The 13,158-nt window shown below is 34.0% G+C and overlaps 1 protein-coding gene across 1 annotated transcript; it reads left to right on the top strand.

The window, feature by feature from the left end:
- The first annotated feature begins 2,473 nt into the window (after positions 1-2,473).
- LOC114174880 (putative LRR receptor-like serine/threonine-protein kinase RFK1) lies at positions 2,474-12,908 on the top strand. The gene is made up of 24 exons (XM_028059610.2): positions 2,474-2,797; positions 3,857-4,028; positions 4,172-4,246; positions 4,403-4,471; positions 4,546-4,617; positions 4,962-5,033; positions 5,149-5,220; positions 5,295-5,369; positions 5,509-5,580; positions 5,680-5,751; positions 5,839-5,907; positions 7,164-7,232; positions 7,517-7,582; positions 8,023-8,085; positions 8,381-8,425; positions 8,504-8,547; positions 8,700-9,091; positions 9,162-9,357; positions 9,497-9,646; positions 11,069-11,187; positions 11,288-11,498; positions 11,788-12,022; positions 12,096-12,246; positions 12,352-12,908. Exons 1-24 carry the CDS (start codon positions 2,704-2,706, stop codon positions 12,679-12,681), a joined length of 2,985 nt encoding a protein of 994 aa, XP_027915411.2. The 5' UTR covers positions 2,474-2,703; the 3' UTR covers positions 12,682-12,908.
- Positions 12,909-13,158: the final 250 nt, after the last annotated feature.

Here is a 13,158-nt window from a genome sequence, read left to right as displayed (position 1 = left end):
TCTAAATTTGTCACTAATGGACACTAGTGCAGATTTGACATTTTACATCACCTTGTTGGCCTCAGTTATAGCAGAATTGAAGTCTATAAGGAGGCGGTGACATTTTTACAATTTCGTCCAACTATATTGCTTCGGGTCTATACAAAACCGGTGCAGTAAAAGATTTTAGGCCTCGGTTCCAAAAGAACCGAAGCCTATAAGCCAGCCCAATAACCCTAATTTCAACAATGTTATCAACGCTATAACATTTGACTTTGGGTTTCTATTGACAGAGGCGATAAAAGGACTTTAGGCCTCGGTTATTAATTGAACCGAGGCCATAAAGCCTGATATAATCCCAAATTCACGAACCCTCACTATTCATTGTCTCCCACATCTCTGCGCGAAAAACCTCTACACTCACTTCCATCGTCTCCCACCTAGTAGCGGAAGAGCGCACCACTTCCCTTCACGACCGCAAGGCCCCGCTTGCCAAAGACTGCTATCAGTGATTCCAGCTATTGACGGCGTCCACGCCAGCGCCCATTCATCTCCAAACCTTGATTCTTTTCTTCCGCAAGAGAAAAAAGCCCTAGGCCACCATGCCATCCACCAAGATTGGGTCTGCGAGCACCATGGAAACCAACCCTCTGGCCGCCGCGACCAAGATCGCCTCAATCTAAGACTCCGACTCGTCGGCGTCTATGTCGTCGACGATTGTTTTTCCTATTTTCTTCTCTGTTTTCTTTTTTTAAAAATATTCTCTGTTGGAACTTGTTGTGTTATTATGTGGATTAGTTTTGAATGATATTGGTATGAAAGCTTAATGATTCTGGAGTTGGAAAATGGTGTGAGTAGTGGTGCGTGAAGGCTTTGTTAATGTATGATAAAAGGTGAAAAACGAAATATGGAGAAGGAGAAGATTAGAGTGGGTATGTTGACAGTGGCGGTGTGAATGACCATGTGTGGGTTATGCTTTTGGGTCTCCTGTAGGTGAAAGGTGTAGGTGGGTTGCATAATGAGTGAATAAAGGTTCTTTGGTTTTTGTTATTTTGTGTAGATTGGAGATGAATGGGGGACTTAACAGTGGGAGGGGAAGGATCAATGGTTTGGAAGAGGGAACAGAAGCTCAAACGACAGATCTGTGGACGACATATTCTGTTAAATTTTTTTTGACCATATGGCCTCGGGTTGACTAGAACCGAGGCAGAAAGGGAGTGTTTTATGTTTCGGTTGACACCCGAGACAAAAAATTACTCCTTTTTGTCTCACCCAATATGCTTCGGTTCTAAAATCGAGGCAGAATATTGAAAGTAACTGGGGCCAAAAGTCCTTACTGCATTGGTGGGATCAAATTTAAAAACTAATATTTTTTATAGTTAGAACTTTGGTAGCTAATGTTAGTAACAAATTTAGACATCAATTCACTATGGTAACCAATTTATAAATATTTTATTTATCAATAACTTTTAATCTATAAATTGATATATAAATTCGTCACTATAGTGACTAATTACTTTTTATCCATAAAATTGATTATTATAAGATATTTTCTTGTAATGAATAAGGAATGACATTGATGTATTACAAATAATTAATTTAATAACGACTAACACGATTGAAAATGAAATATATTTGTAAGAAAATGAGATGAAATAATTTTTTTAATATATATAATAAAGTGACATATAATAATAGATTATTAAAAGACAAAAAGTAAGTACAGTTGCAAAAATAGAATTTATTCTTGAACGTGAAAGTGTTGAACCAAATACACGTACACGTTTATGACATTTATGTTATGCTGTGACCTACAAGCGCTCAAGTGCTCATTGATGTTTAAAGCAAGATCAAATAAATTCTTTCTAGCAGCCAAAACTTTTTTTTTCTGTAAAATTAAAAAAAAATAGATATTCAATATTATTTCATTAATCATATTTAAAATTGTTTTTTTTTGAAACACGTTAATTACAAATTATACAATAAATAAAAATATAAAAATAAGAAGTGGATTAACTATGATATTTTTGAGATAGTATAATTAAATATGCTAAAGTAATTAATTTGTTTATATTAAAATTTATATTGGTTTTTCTTGGTAGAGCACGATTTTGTTATGTATGGCATTTGTTCGTAATATTTTCGTTGCAGTGTGACAGCAACATGGCGCCAAGGCCTAGTGGCTGTATCCGAAAAGCAGCTTTCATCTGTTAAAGTGGTCTTTTTGTGAACAATAATACAATAGATATTTCTTTCTTCATTATTTCTCACTCATTCAACACTTAAGGACTACACAAAATACATATTTAAATTAGTTAGAACCATTAGTCAACTCACTTTCAGCAGAAAAATGATAGATTACAAACTATTCTATTATTCTGAGTGTTAATTAAAGATCAGACACAGACAAATAATATAAGTAAATTATTATTATATAAGTGGCATTCAAACTTTATCTTATCAACTTATCAACATTCAGGTGCGTGTTCTCTCACTGTTTAAGAAAAAACAAAGCGCCCTTCACGTGCGAATTCTCTCACTGTTTATTCTTGTAGTAGAGTATTTCTTTCCCATCCTCCATTATTATGAACCTGGCTTTAGCATGTTCCTAGCTGTCCTTTCACTAGGTTCATTTTCAGAGGCAAATTTAAGTTATCAACACAACAAGACAACTAATTGGTGTTGCAGATCAATCAAAGACACGTTCTCTGTGAGTGTCCGAGGATGCTACCTAGGATACTCTTTGCTTTCTTACTCTTTACTCTGAGTTGTTTTCGATGGCTAGAATATGCAGAATGCAAAGTGCCCCAACAGGAGGGTAAGAATCAGTATTTTATTCTTAGGATGCGGCTTATTTTGCCTGTTTAATCATTTCTCTGAAAATGACGAGTCTCGCACATTCTAGTATTACAGCATCTTGTCTTGTCTGTGCCATCTTGAACCAAGAAAATGTTATGCAAAAGTTTTGAAAGTACAAGTAATACCCGTATTGGTAAAGGTGTCTTTTTGCTGTTAAATATCAGAACTTGTTCTAATTGTAAATTAATTTGACAGTAGGAACAGTCTCTTCTCTGTCTAAGTCGCTCACCAACACGAACCTGATTCTCCTTAGTGTTTTTCTTTCTTGTTCAATAGAGGATTCATTAGAGAGATTTCATAAATGTGATACGAGCCAACTCACATAAAAAATTAACACTTCTTTCAAGTCAAAACTTTAAAATAATGAATTTATGGATATTGTTTTTTATATGATGTTGAATTTTCTCATTTTTATCTAAAGTAAAACTTAAGACTTACGATTAGATTTCCAACACGCTTACACACAGAGAGTAAGAAGCAATGGTGATCTAAATACAAAAGTTAACATTCAAAGATATAATGAGTAACTAAACTTTTCACAAAAAGAATTCATTCAAGAAATCAGTTTTGATGGTTTTAATCCTGGTATTGTTTGTTCTTGTTAAAGATATCTTTTTTCCTATTTACCTTATCAGCTCCAGCAACCAACTAGCTTTCTCTATAAGAATTTATTCTAAGATTTACCTTTTGGAGTATGAATATCTCTCTTTAAAAGTTTCTTAGATTTTTCTATCAAACTTTTAAACCCATAAATTCCTGTGTACAATATTGTCAATGACATTATGTGCAGTTGAAACATGTAAACCTCTTTGATATAAAGACTTTGCCGCTTTTTCTAGTTGGTGGCTTGATCCCAACATCACTTAATCGCTAATTGAAATGTGTTTACTCTATCATGGTCAATATCAAGTTAGAAAGTGAATCTCTGGTGTCAGTTCTAGTTCAAACTATGATTTTGTTTCCTTTTCTTCCATGCGTCTTGATTTGTTATGTTATGATGACTGTCAAAAATTTTCAGTTGATGCTCTTAAGGAAATCACTAGCACGATGGGGGCCACCAATTGGGAGTTTGATAGTGATGATGATTGTCCTAAAATTCTAAGATCAACACCAGATCCACCTAAAGAATCTGAAAGGACAATTGCTTGTGATTGCTCTATTGAAAACAACACCTGTCACGTAGTAGAGATGTAAAAATCTCTTCACCTTATCCTGAATGTTTTGACACAGATAGTTGTTTATATATTTAATCCATAGTTTCCTTATTGTGGACTTTGAATTTTGAAATTGCTTTGCTCCTAACTGTTTTTTAAAATAATTTTCCATGTTTTAGCGTTTTCAAGAAGGTCAACCTTCCTGGCAAGCTTCCACCTCAATTGGTTAAGCTTTTTCCTTACCTCAGAAAAGTGTAAGAACTTTTAACATCTTAAAAGTACTTCTGTATGTAGTTGTTGAATGTTAAAATTTAGGTCTTTTTATTCATCTCAACGTATTTTTGTTACCATTTTGGTTGAACTTTGACTTGTCATCTTGCAAATTAAAATGAAATTTGCTCTCATTGTAGTGATTTTGCTTTTAACTACCTAAGTGGTACGATTCCAAAGGAATGGGGTTCAGAATATCTAACTTCAATGTAAGTTCTTCCCAATTAATTGAAGTTTTCATCTAGTTACTGGCCTTCAGTATTAAATACAATATGTTTTGCAGCTCTGTATATGCTAATAATCTGTCAGGGGAAATTCCTATAGAGTTGGGAGGAATTATCAATCTAACATACTTGTAAGTTTATAAATAAACTTGCTCATTTAGTTATTGTCTGAAACTAAATTTCTGACTCATATTTCTTGTGTCATTATATATGCTTGCAGAAGTTTCAAGCATATTCTAGTCATGTGCTGTGATTATATACCAGATTACCTAGTCACTATTCTTAAAGGATATTAATGGTGAATTTAATTTTTATGCAGAAATTAGGGTAACTATAATCAGCAAACTTTTCATAAACTTATTACTAGTGTATGATTACTGAATCATTAATGGTGTAGTGCTTTTGATCTTATTTTCTCCTTGGACATCTCTAATTTCTCTCCTTTTTTCACTTCTTTTTCTCTGACCTCAAAAAGGAACCTTGAAGCAAACCAATTTTCTGGTGTTGTTCCCCCTGATCTTGGAAATCTAACTAAGCTGGAAGCATTGTAAGGCAATGGATTTGTATTTATTTTCCAAGATTCAATTATATTACTGTCAGAATGAATTTGAAAGATTACACTCTGTATCTGATTGTTTTTACATGCAATGTTATCTTTGCAGGATTTTATCGTCCAATAAATTGTCTGGGAAGTTACCGGTGACCCTTGCTAAGTTGCAGAATATGAAAGAATTGTAAGTTCCGATTAACTGTTACTCAGAAAGTAAATACTTTCCCCTGAAAAACATCATTTCATGGTGCACTGCAGCAGGATAAGTGACAACAATTTTAGCGGAGAAATACCTAGCTTCTTCACACAGAATTGGACATCACTTCAAAGATTGTGAGATTGCAATTCACTTTTTTCTTTTTTCATGTTTTAACAAAACTTCACATATACTCAAACTTTTCACAATAGATAAAGCCTTCATTTTGGTTATTTTAAGATAGACATTCTCATTTTAATGTATACATCATTGAAGAGACATGCTTGCAAGTGGAATGGAGGGACCTATACCATCAAACATATCTCTTTTGAGTACTTTACATCAATTGTAAGTACAAGGCCTACTATTTTTTTTTATTATTTTAATATTTTCACCTGGTTTTCTTGTTACATCTATATTTAGCTCATGGGGGTAAATTTGATACAGGAGGATTAGTGACATAAATGGTCCAAGTCAGGATTTTCCTAATTTAAGCAACATGAGAGGAATGAAGACACTGTATGTTTAATTTTTTGTGTAAGAAACTATTTGGAATATTTGTTCTGCTACTGTTTGATGTAAAGTAATTCAGGCTTTCTAATGTAGGATTTTGAGAAACTGCCATATTACTGGAGAGCTTCCTAGCTACTTGTGGAGTATGGACTTGGAGATGTTGTAAGTAGAAATTTTGAATTTTTTTGTCAAAGTCTGCTTTTCAGTTCTTTTATTATTGAAGCAAATACAAGTACTATATTTCTTTTTCCTTAAATACAAATACTATCATTTCCTTATACATGTATAGATACCAACAAAGGCAAACTCAAATGCATAAAAATATCTAATACAACAGCCAATGAATAGAGTGAAAAACACAGAATACAACAGAACTTGCTACAGATGAGTTTTCTGTCCAAATTACAGAGAACATGCTCTGTTATCCCCCCATTCTCCTACTACACACATACTTAATAACATGAAATTGTTGCTACTTTCTGCTCTAAATTGCTAACATGATTGTTACTACTGAGAATACATTTTTACATATGTTTTAGTGGCCTCACTTATCATTCCTCATGTGTTTCTGTTCGATGACCTCATCACAGCTGAAGCTGCTGCCACCCTAACTACCGAAATATGGAGGCAGATTGAAATTTATATGTAATTTCGGTTTAATACTTGGTTGAAATCCTCCTATGAAATAATCCCTAGTATTAGTCCAACGATGATTTCTTTACCTAAGAAGATGAGAACTTGAAAGCTTGTATATAGACATCATAGTCAATGTTAAACTGCTTCAAATCTTTAAACATTAAATGATTTCATCATTTCTCCCTCCTAACCTTGCAACCAGGGTTTTCTTTAATTTTTGTAAGTTTTAAGGGCCTAAACTTGGTACACAAGTAATATCTAAAACATATTAGGAATCATGAATAAGCTCAGACACTACTACATTTTCTCATATTTCATGAGGTTTTTTTTTTTTGTAAATTTGTTACAAAATTTTGCAAGAAAAGATTTATTTTTTCTATTTTTCCTAAAAATTTTAATTGACATATAATTATTTCGTGAATAATTATTTCTTACAAAATTCGCAAGTATTTCCTATAGAATTATAAGTTGCAGGCTTCATTTGTTGTTGCTGTTGTTTTTTATTGTTGTTATTATTATCATTGGGGCCAGAACCTAAGCTTCCTTTGTTTTTTCACTTTTCTCATTTTGAATTGCATTTGCTACTTATTTCTAGAATGCTGCAACACATATTTTTAATGAATACAAAAATCGCTTCAACTAGCAAATTACATGATACAGAATCTTGATTGCCTAATCATGCTAATTCATAAGAAAATAGTTTGTTGGTACATTCACATAACCCTATTTCAGAATCCAAACTTTTAACCATGGATTTTGTACTATTTCTTCAACTTTTGTAGGGACGTGAGTTTCAATAAGTTGGTTGGGAAAATACCAGATACACGACATACAGGGCATCTGAAATTTCTGTAAGTGAGAGTCTCCAAAGTTTAAAAGATGGTGCTTTAAACTAAAAGTAGAATAAGTAATTTACGTTATATCTCTCACCTATCTATCACAAAGGAAATGAAATTTGTCTCGAAAACAAAGGCGAGAATATCTTCATGTGTGGAACGAAGTAGGTATTATTTGATATTTTTGCTCAAGCCGAGTTTGTGTTTAGATAGAACCATATAACGAGACATAGAATAAAACATGTTCCCTTTTTATTGCCTGGGAATTAGTAAACCCTTTTTGTTCTTTTCTTTTCCAGCTTCTTAACTCACAACATGCTAAGTGGTAATATTCCCAAATCAGTCTTGATGGATGGAAGCAGCGTGTACGTTTCTTAGTTCTTGCTCATTTAACTCCAATATTGCAAAATATCTATTTTTAACTCCAATGGTAGTGTAATATGATCAGTTGTTCTTGCAATCCGTGGGACAAAGAAGCTAGCAATTTAGATTTTAAGCACACTCACACTATATCTTTCTGCTCCACTGTGTAGGAACTCCCATATTTGTTTTACTCTATTGTGAGAACATTATTTTGATTTGATTACACAGTGTTCTTGCTCACACATTTCTTTATTCCTCTGAAATATGTATCCACAGTTTTCTAGCAATGAATCTATTGTAAGTATTATGGTTCCACTACGGTAAAATAGCACCTAGGACAGATTCTGTACTAATTGAAGAATATGATTTTGTTTATGGTGGTGTGATGGAAAAATTTCTCAATTGATAATGATTTATTTTCTGATATTTGTTTTGTTTGCAGTGACCTTTCTTACAACAATTTTACATGGAAAGGACCAGACGAACATGCTTGTAGAGAAGACCTGTTAGAATCCAAAGACTTTTGCAATAATTATTCATATGACTTTGCTGTTTATATATACACCTTAATTCTTACACTTCATACTTTCTTCTAGTCTAGAGAAATTAAGATAGTGTATGTGTGAGTGCATGTACGCACAATAGTGTGTTGGAATGCGTGCTTTTGTTGTTTTATCATCTAAAAGGAAAGTGGTGCAAAAATGAGGCATAGAAAGCAATATTTTTTATTCTTATATATATCTTCAAGTTTGATGTAATTGAAAAACTAGTTATTGTTTCCTCTTGTTTGACTTGGGCAGAAATTTAAACTTAAACTTGTTCCGGAGCTTCTTCGGGACCAAATTGTAAGAACCTATCCTTTCTGTTGTTAATAATTTGAGTGAAGTATTTGGTATCACTGTTGTTGTTGATGATATTGACAGACGGCAGATTCTTCCATGTAAAGAGATCTCCAATTGTCCTGCATGTAAGTACATATTATTCTATATCAATAACTGGTTTGAGATTTGAACAGCCAAAAAAGAAATAGTACAGCATGACCATCCCAGAAGTTGCATTATGGTTGAGCACAAGTGTTACGTCATGATTTTTCCTAACTTCAATTTTGACTTATTGCAGATTCACGTTGTTTTCATCTTAATTGTGGTGGAAAGGATGTGAAGGTGATGGAAAATGATGAAAATGTTCTCTATGTAGGAGATGGAGATGTGTTAGGTAGTGAAGCTGCTAAATATTGTATTAATTATGAAGGTCACTGGGGATATAGCAGCACTGGGGACTTCATGGATGATGGCATTTACCTAAATACTCGTTTTACTAGGACTTTGACATCTTCAAATTTGCCTGAATTATATCAAACGGCACGTGTTACTCCACTTTCGCTTACTTACTTTCTCTATTGCTTGGAAAATGGGAAATATACTGTAAAACTCCACTTCGCAGAAATACAATTTACAAACGATAAGACATATAGCAGTCTTGGGAAGCGCTTATTTGATATCTATATTCAGGTATTGATCAAAATATTGAAACTAAGTTTTTGCTGGCTAATCAGAATTTGACAAGATCACTCTGTTGCAGGAAAAACTAGTTAGGAAGGATTTTAATATTGAAGATGAAATTCATGGTGCTCAAAAACCACTTATTTTCCCATATAATGTCAGTGTAACAGACAATATTCTGGAGATTCGATTCTATTGGGCTGGAAAGGGGACTACAAGGATTCCTGGTGGTGGAGCTTATGGTCCCCTCATATCAGCACTCTCCATTGTTTCTCGTGAGTTGTATAATGATTCAACTCAATCTGCATCAAAAACAAAGCTTAATCTTTCAAGTTGTCTTTCAAATTTAATTATGCTAGCGCCATTCTCTTTTATGAGATAATTATATCTCATGATTCTTTTTGTCTTTTCTAGATTCTAAACCTTGTTCTGAACCAAAAAGTGCAAGGCGTATGATAATTGTTGGAGTTGGGTTTGGTGTTACCGCTCTGTGCCTTGCCATCATCATTGTTGGAATCTTATGGTGGAATGGCTGCTTCAAAGGAATGATTAGGGAAGTAAAAGGTAAGTAATATCATGTCCATCCCATTCTGGAATTAGTTTGCTTGATCTTCTACTTCATGATTTCCAAGTTCAAACTTCCTGAAAAGTCAATCACTTGACTTAGCATCTAGGAAATTGCAAGTTAACTTATAGCAGGGTGCTACAAGATGTGGTTATGTAAGATTGAATAGTGTTCATTATGATAGACCTCATTAGGAGGGTCAAACACAGAACTTGCATGAAATTTTTACATTTGATTTGACAGTACCATTTCCCTTCGGTAAAAGAGAAGTTTCAACCAGGTAAATGTTTAAAGTAATTAAGTGGTCATCCAAGGCAACCTATACCCTTCACATGTGACTCTTGGAAATGAGTTGAAGGAGGAAGAACTCATGAGAGAAATCATTGAGACACATTTGCACATTGTCACTCTACTGTGTCTTTAAAAAATGGAAAATACTAGAATTGAAGAAGGGATTTATTAAGCTCTAGCTACTGTACCAACCCAGGGAAGAGATGCATCAGGCAAATCCTCTTTGAATCCTTGCCCTTCTTAGTTGAGGGCCCTTTCCAAATATTTTTATACCTTAGCCGCTGCCACACTCCTCTTTTAGGAGTTTTCCTACAACACAACATCAAAAAGTCCATTAATATTTAACCCATAACAGAACTAAACATGAAAAACAAATCATGAAGTCCTAAGAAAAATACCACCTAAAATTGATCCTAAAGTTGACAGTTAAGACCTTTGCAGCTGTAATTCATCTCATTGGACAAAACGAACGTTCTCAGTAGCAGCAGAAAGTTTCATAAGGTTTTCAAATATTTTAAATTATTACTGATGGTATGTTTAATTGTGTTTAATTTCAAGTTAATTTTATCATCTGTAGACATCTCAGAAGAATTTCACCTGTGCATAATTTATTTAATATGGAGATACACAGCAGGAAAATATTATGTATTAGGAACATTTTGTTCAGGTGTGTTATTTGAATTGATGGCTTGGTCAATGGAACATACAAAGAAGTTGGTTTCTTTATCAGAAATACAGAAACAGACTCAAAGGTGGAAAATAGGAATGAAAAGAAAACACAGAATTCATGTCATCTCATTAAGGTGTCCTTAAGTTAGGAAACATAATTAATACAACATCATGAATTCGTGTTCATTAATTTGAAGTTCCTTTGCTTATTGCAATAATCAATGTCGTAATCAAATTGAACGGTATATTGCCCCTTAGTATTCCGACCTATGTATAACAAAGGGTTTGTTGGGTTTCTTTTGATAATCTCTTCGCATCCACTTATAGTATTTATGGTGACAAGCATTTCTATGTATATAGATACATAACAAACATTCGTACTTGCCTCAAATACTCTTAAACAAATCAGATATACTGTTGTTTCTCTGGAACATGTATTTCACGGTTGACTTATCCAACAGGTACTGAAAGACATGATTCTAAAATGGGGACATTTACATTAGAACAAATTAGAGAGGCCACGGAGGACTTTAGTCCAGTTAACAAGATTGGAGAAGGTGGTTTTGGTCCTGTCTACAAGGTATTACATTTGAAGTGAACTCCCAACTTCCTTCTTCTAAGAATAAAAATTTTATGGTCATTCCTAGCGTTTAAAATTCAAATTAACTATTGGATTGCAGGGTCAATTATCTGATGGTACACTGGTAGCAGTCAAACAACTCTCATCAAAGTCACGGCAGGGAAATCGTGAATTTTTAAACGAGATAGGCTTGATATCTTGTTTGCAACACCCTAATCTTGTGAAGCTTCATGGATGTTGCATTGAAGGGGATGAATTAATGTTGGTGTATGAGTACATGGAAAATAATAGCCTGGCTCAAGCTTTGTTCAGTGAGTTTCTACCCAGAACTGTAAACTAATGCCTTTTTTTTGTCTTCTGCCTTGTCATTTATTAAATGTTCTGTTAGATAACATCCCAAGTGGTCACAATGAGAAATCCCTAGGGGATCTGATTAACTTGAGGAAGCTTCTCTTCATGGAAATTTATCCTTTTCCTTTTTGTGGATACAAAATACGGAGTAAATGTTATTTCTAATTGTTTTTCTTCCTCTTTTTGTTTAGGGAAACTAATTCAGTTACTATGATTCATATTGTTAAACTTTAACTTATTTTTGCATAGGCTCAAAAGATGAACTTAAACTTGATTGGCCAACAAGGCTTAGGATCTGTATTGGCATAGCAAAAGGTCTTGCATTTCTTCATGAAGAATCAAGACTCAAGATTGTTCATCGAGACATCAAGGCTAATAATGTGTTACTGGATGGGAATTTAAACCCCAAAATATCTGACTTTGGGTTGGCTAGGCTTGATGACGAAGAGAAGACCCATATCACCACCCGAATAGCTGGGACAATGTCAGTTATCTCTCCTTTGATAATAACACTCACAAAAAGTTTTCTTGATCATGAATTGGAATCTGTTTTGCAGAGGGTACATGGCACCAGAATATGCATTATGGGGTCACTTGTCTTACAAGGCTGATGTTTACAGTTATGGAGTTGTGGTCTTGGAAGTTGTTAGTGGGAAGAGCAATAAGAATTACATCCCTAGTGATAATCATGTTTGCCTTTTAGACAAGGTAATCTACTTTTGCTTCAATCCCTGATCCATTTTTTGCATTATCTAATGCAAATATCTATACTTTCACCACATAAAAAGAGAGGTAATAGAATTCGCATTGCAGGCATGTCATCTACAGCGTAGAGAAAGCTTAATAGAACTTGTGGATGAAAGGTTGGGATCAGAGGTAAAACCAACAGAAGCAATAATTTTGATGAAAGTTGCTCTTCTGTGCACCGATGTATCACCTTCGCTTAGGCCTACAATGTCTGAGGTTGTAAACATGCTGGAAGGAAGAGCAAGCATTCCAGATGGTATCCCACAGTCAAGTGAGTTTAGTGAAGATATAAGGTTTAAATCCATGAGGGATATCTATCAGCAAAGGGAAAACCACAGTTTAAGTTCAAGCCAGTTAGACAATTCAACAGGAGTTCTCACACTTTCCTCGTCCTAAACATTTGGCAAATGGTTGGTGTTGCTTCATAACTTCTTTGTTGCCGAGAATAATGCAACAACATGAGATATCCTTAGAGCATAGATGCTTAATCTTTTAAGGAAACCAACCTTAATGATCACTGTTTTAGGACATAGCAACTTTCTATCATCCCCTGTAAAATTCTAACTGCTCATGGAGATAACTTAAGATTAAATTACTAGCTTAGTCCTTGAACTGTTTAGAAATCTTCAGGCATGTTTCGAGACTAAAAAAACAAAAATGGGTCTTTGATAATGTTTTTTTTTTCATTGACTTCTTAACAATTTTAAGACCACCATTAATTATCGTGTGTACTGCTTAAGTTTTTATAAACTAATCCAAAGACATGTTTCCTAGCTTTAGAGACCTACCTAAAATTTGTTTAGTTCAGGGACTTGCTAAAGATTTCTCAAATAATTAGAGGACAATTTAACCTACTTTCTACTAATTTTATTT

Source organism: Vigna unguiculata, chromosome 3 (genome assembly GCF_037176805.1).
Source record: "Vigna unguiculata cultivar grain cowpea cultivar isolate G323 ecotype 2 chromosome 3, ASM3717680v1, whole genome shotgun sequence".
Taxonomy (NCBI): domain Eukaryota; kingdom Viridiplantae; phylum Streptophyta; class Magnoliopsida; order Fabales; family Fabaceae; genus Vigna; species Vigna unguiculata.
This window is presented reverse-complemented; position numbering and strand designations above follow the sequence as displayed.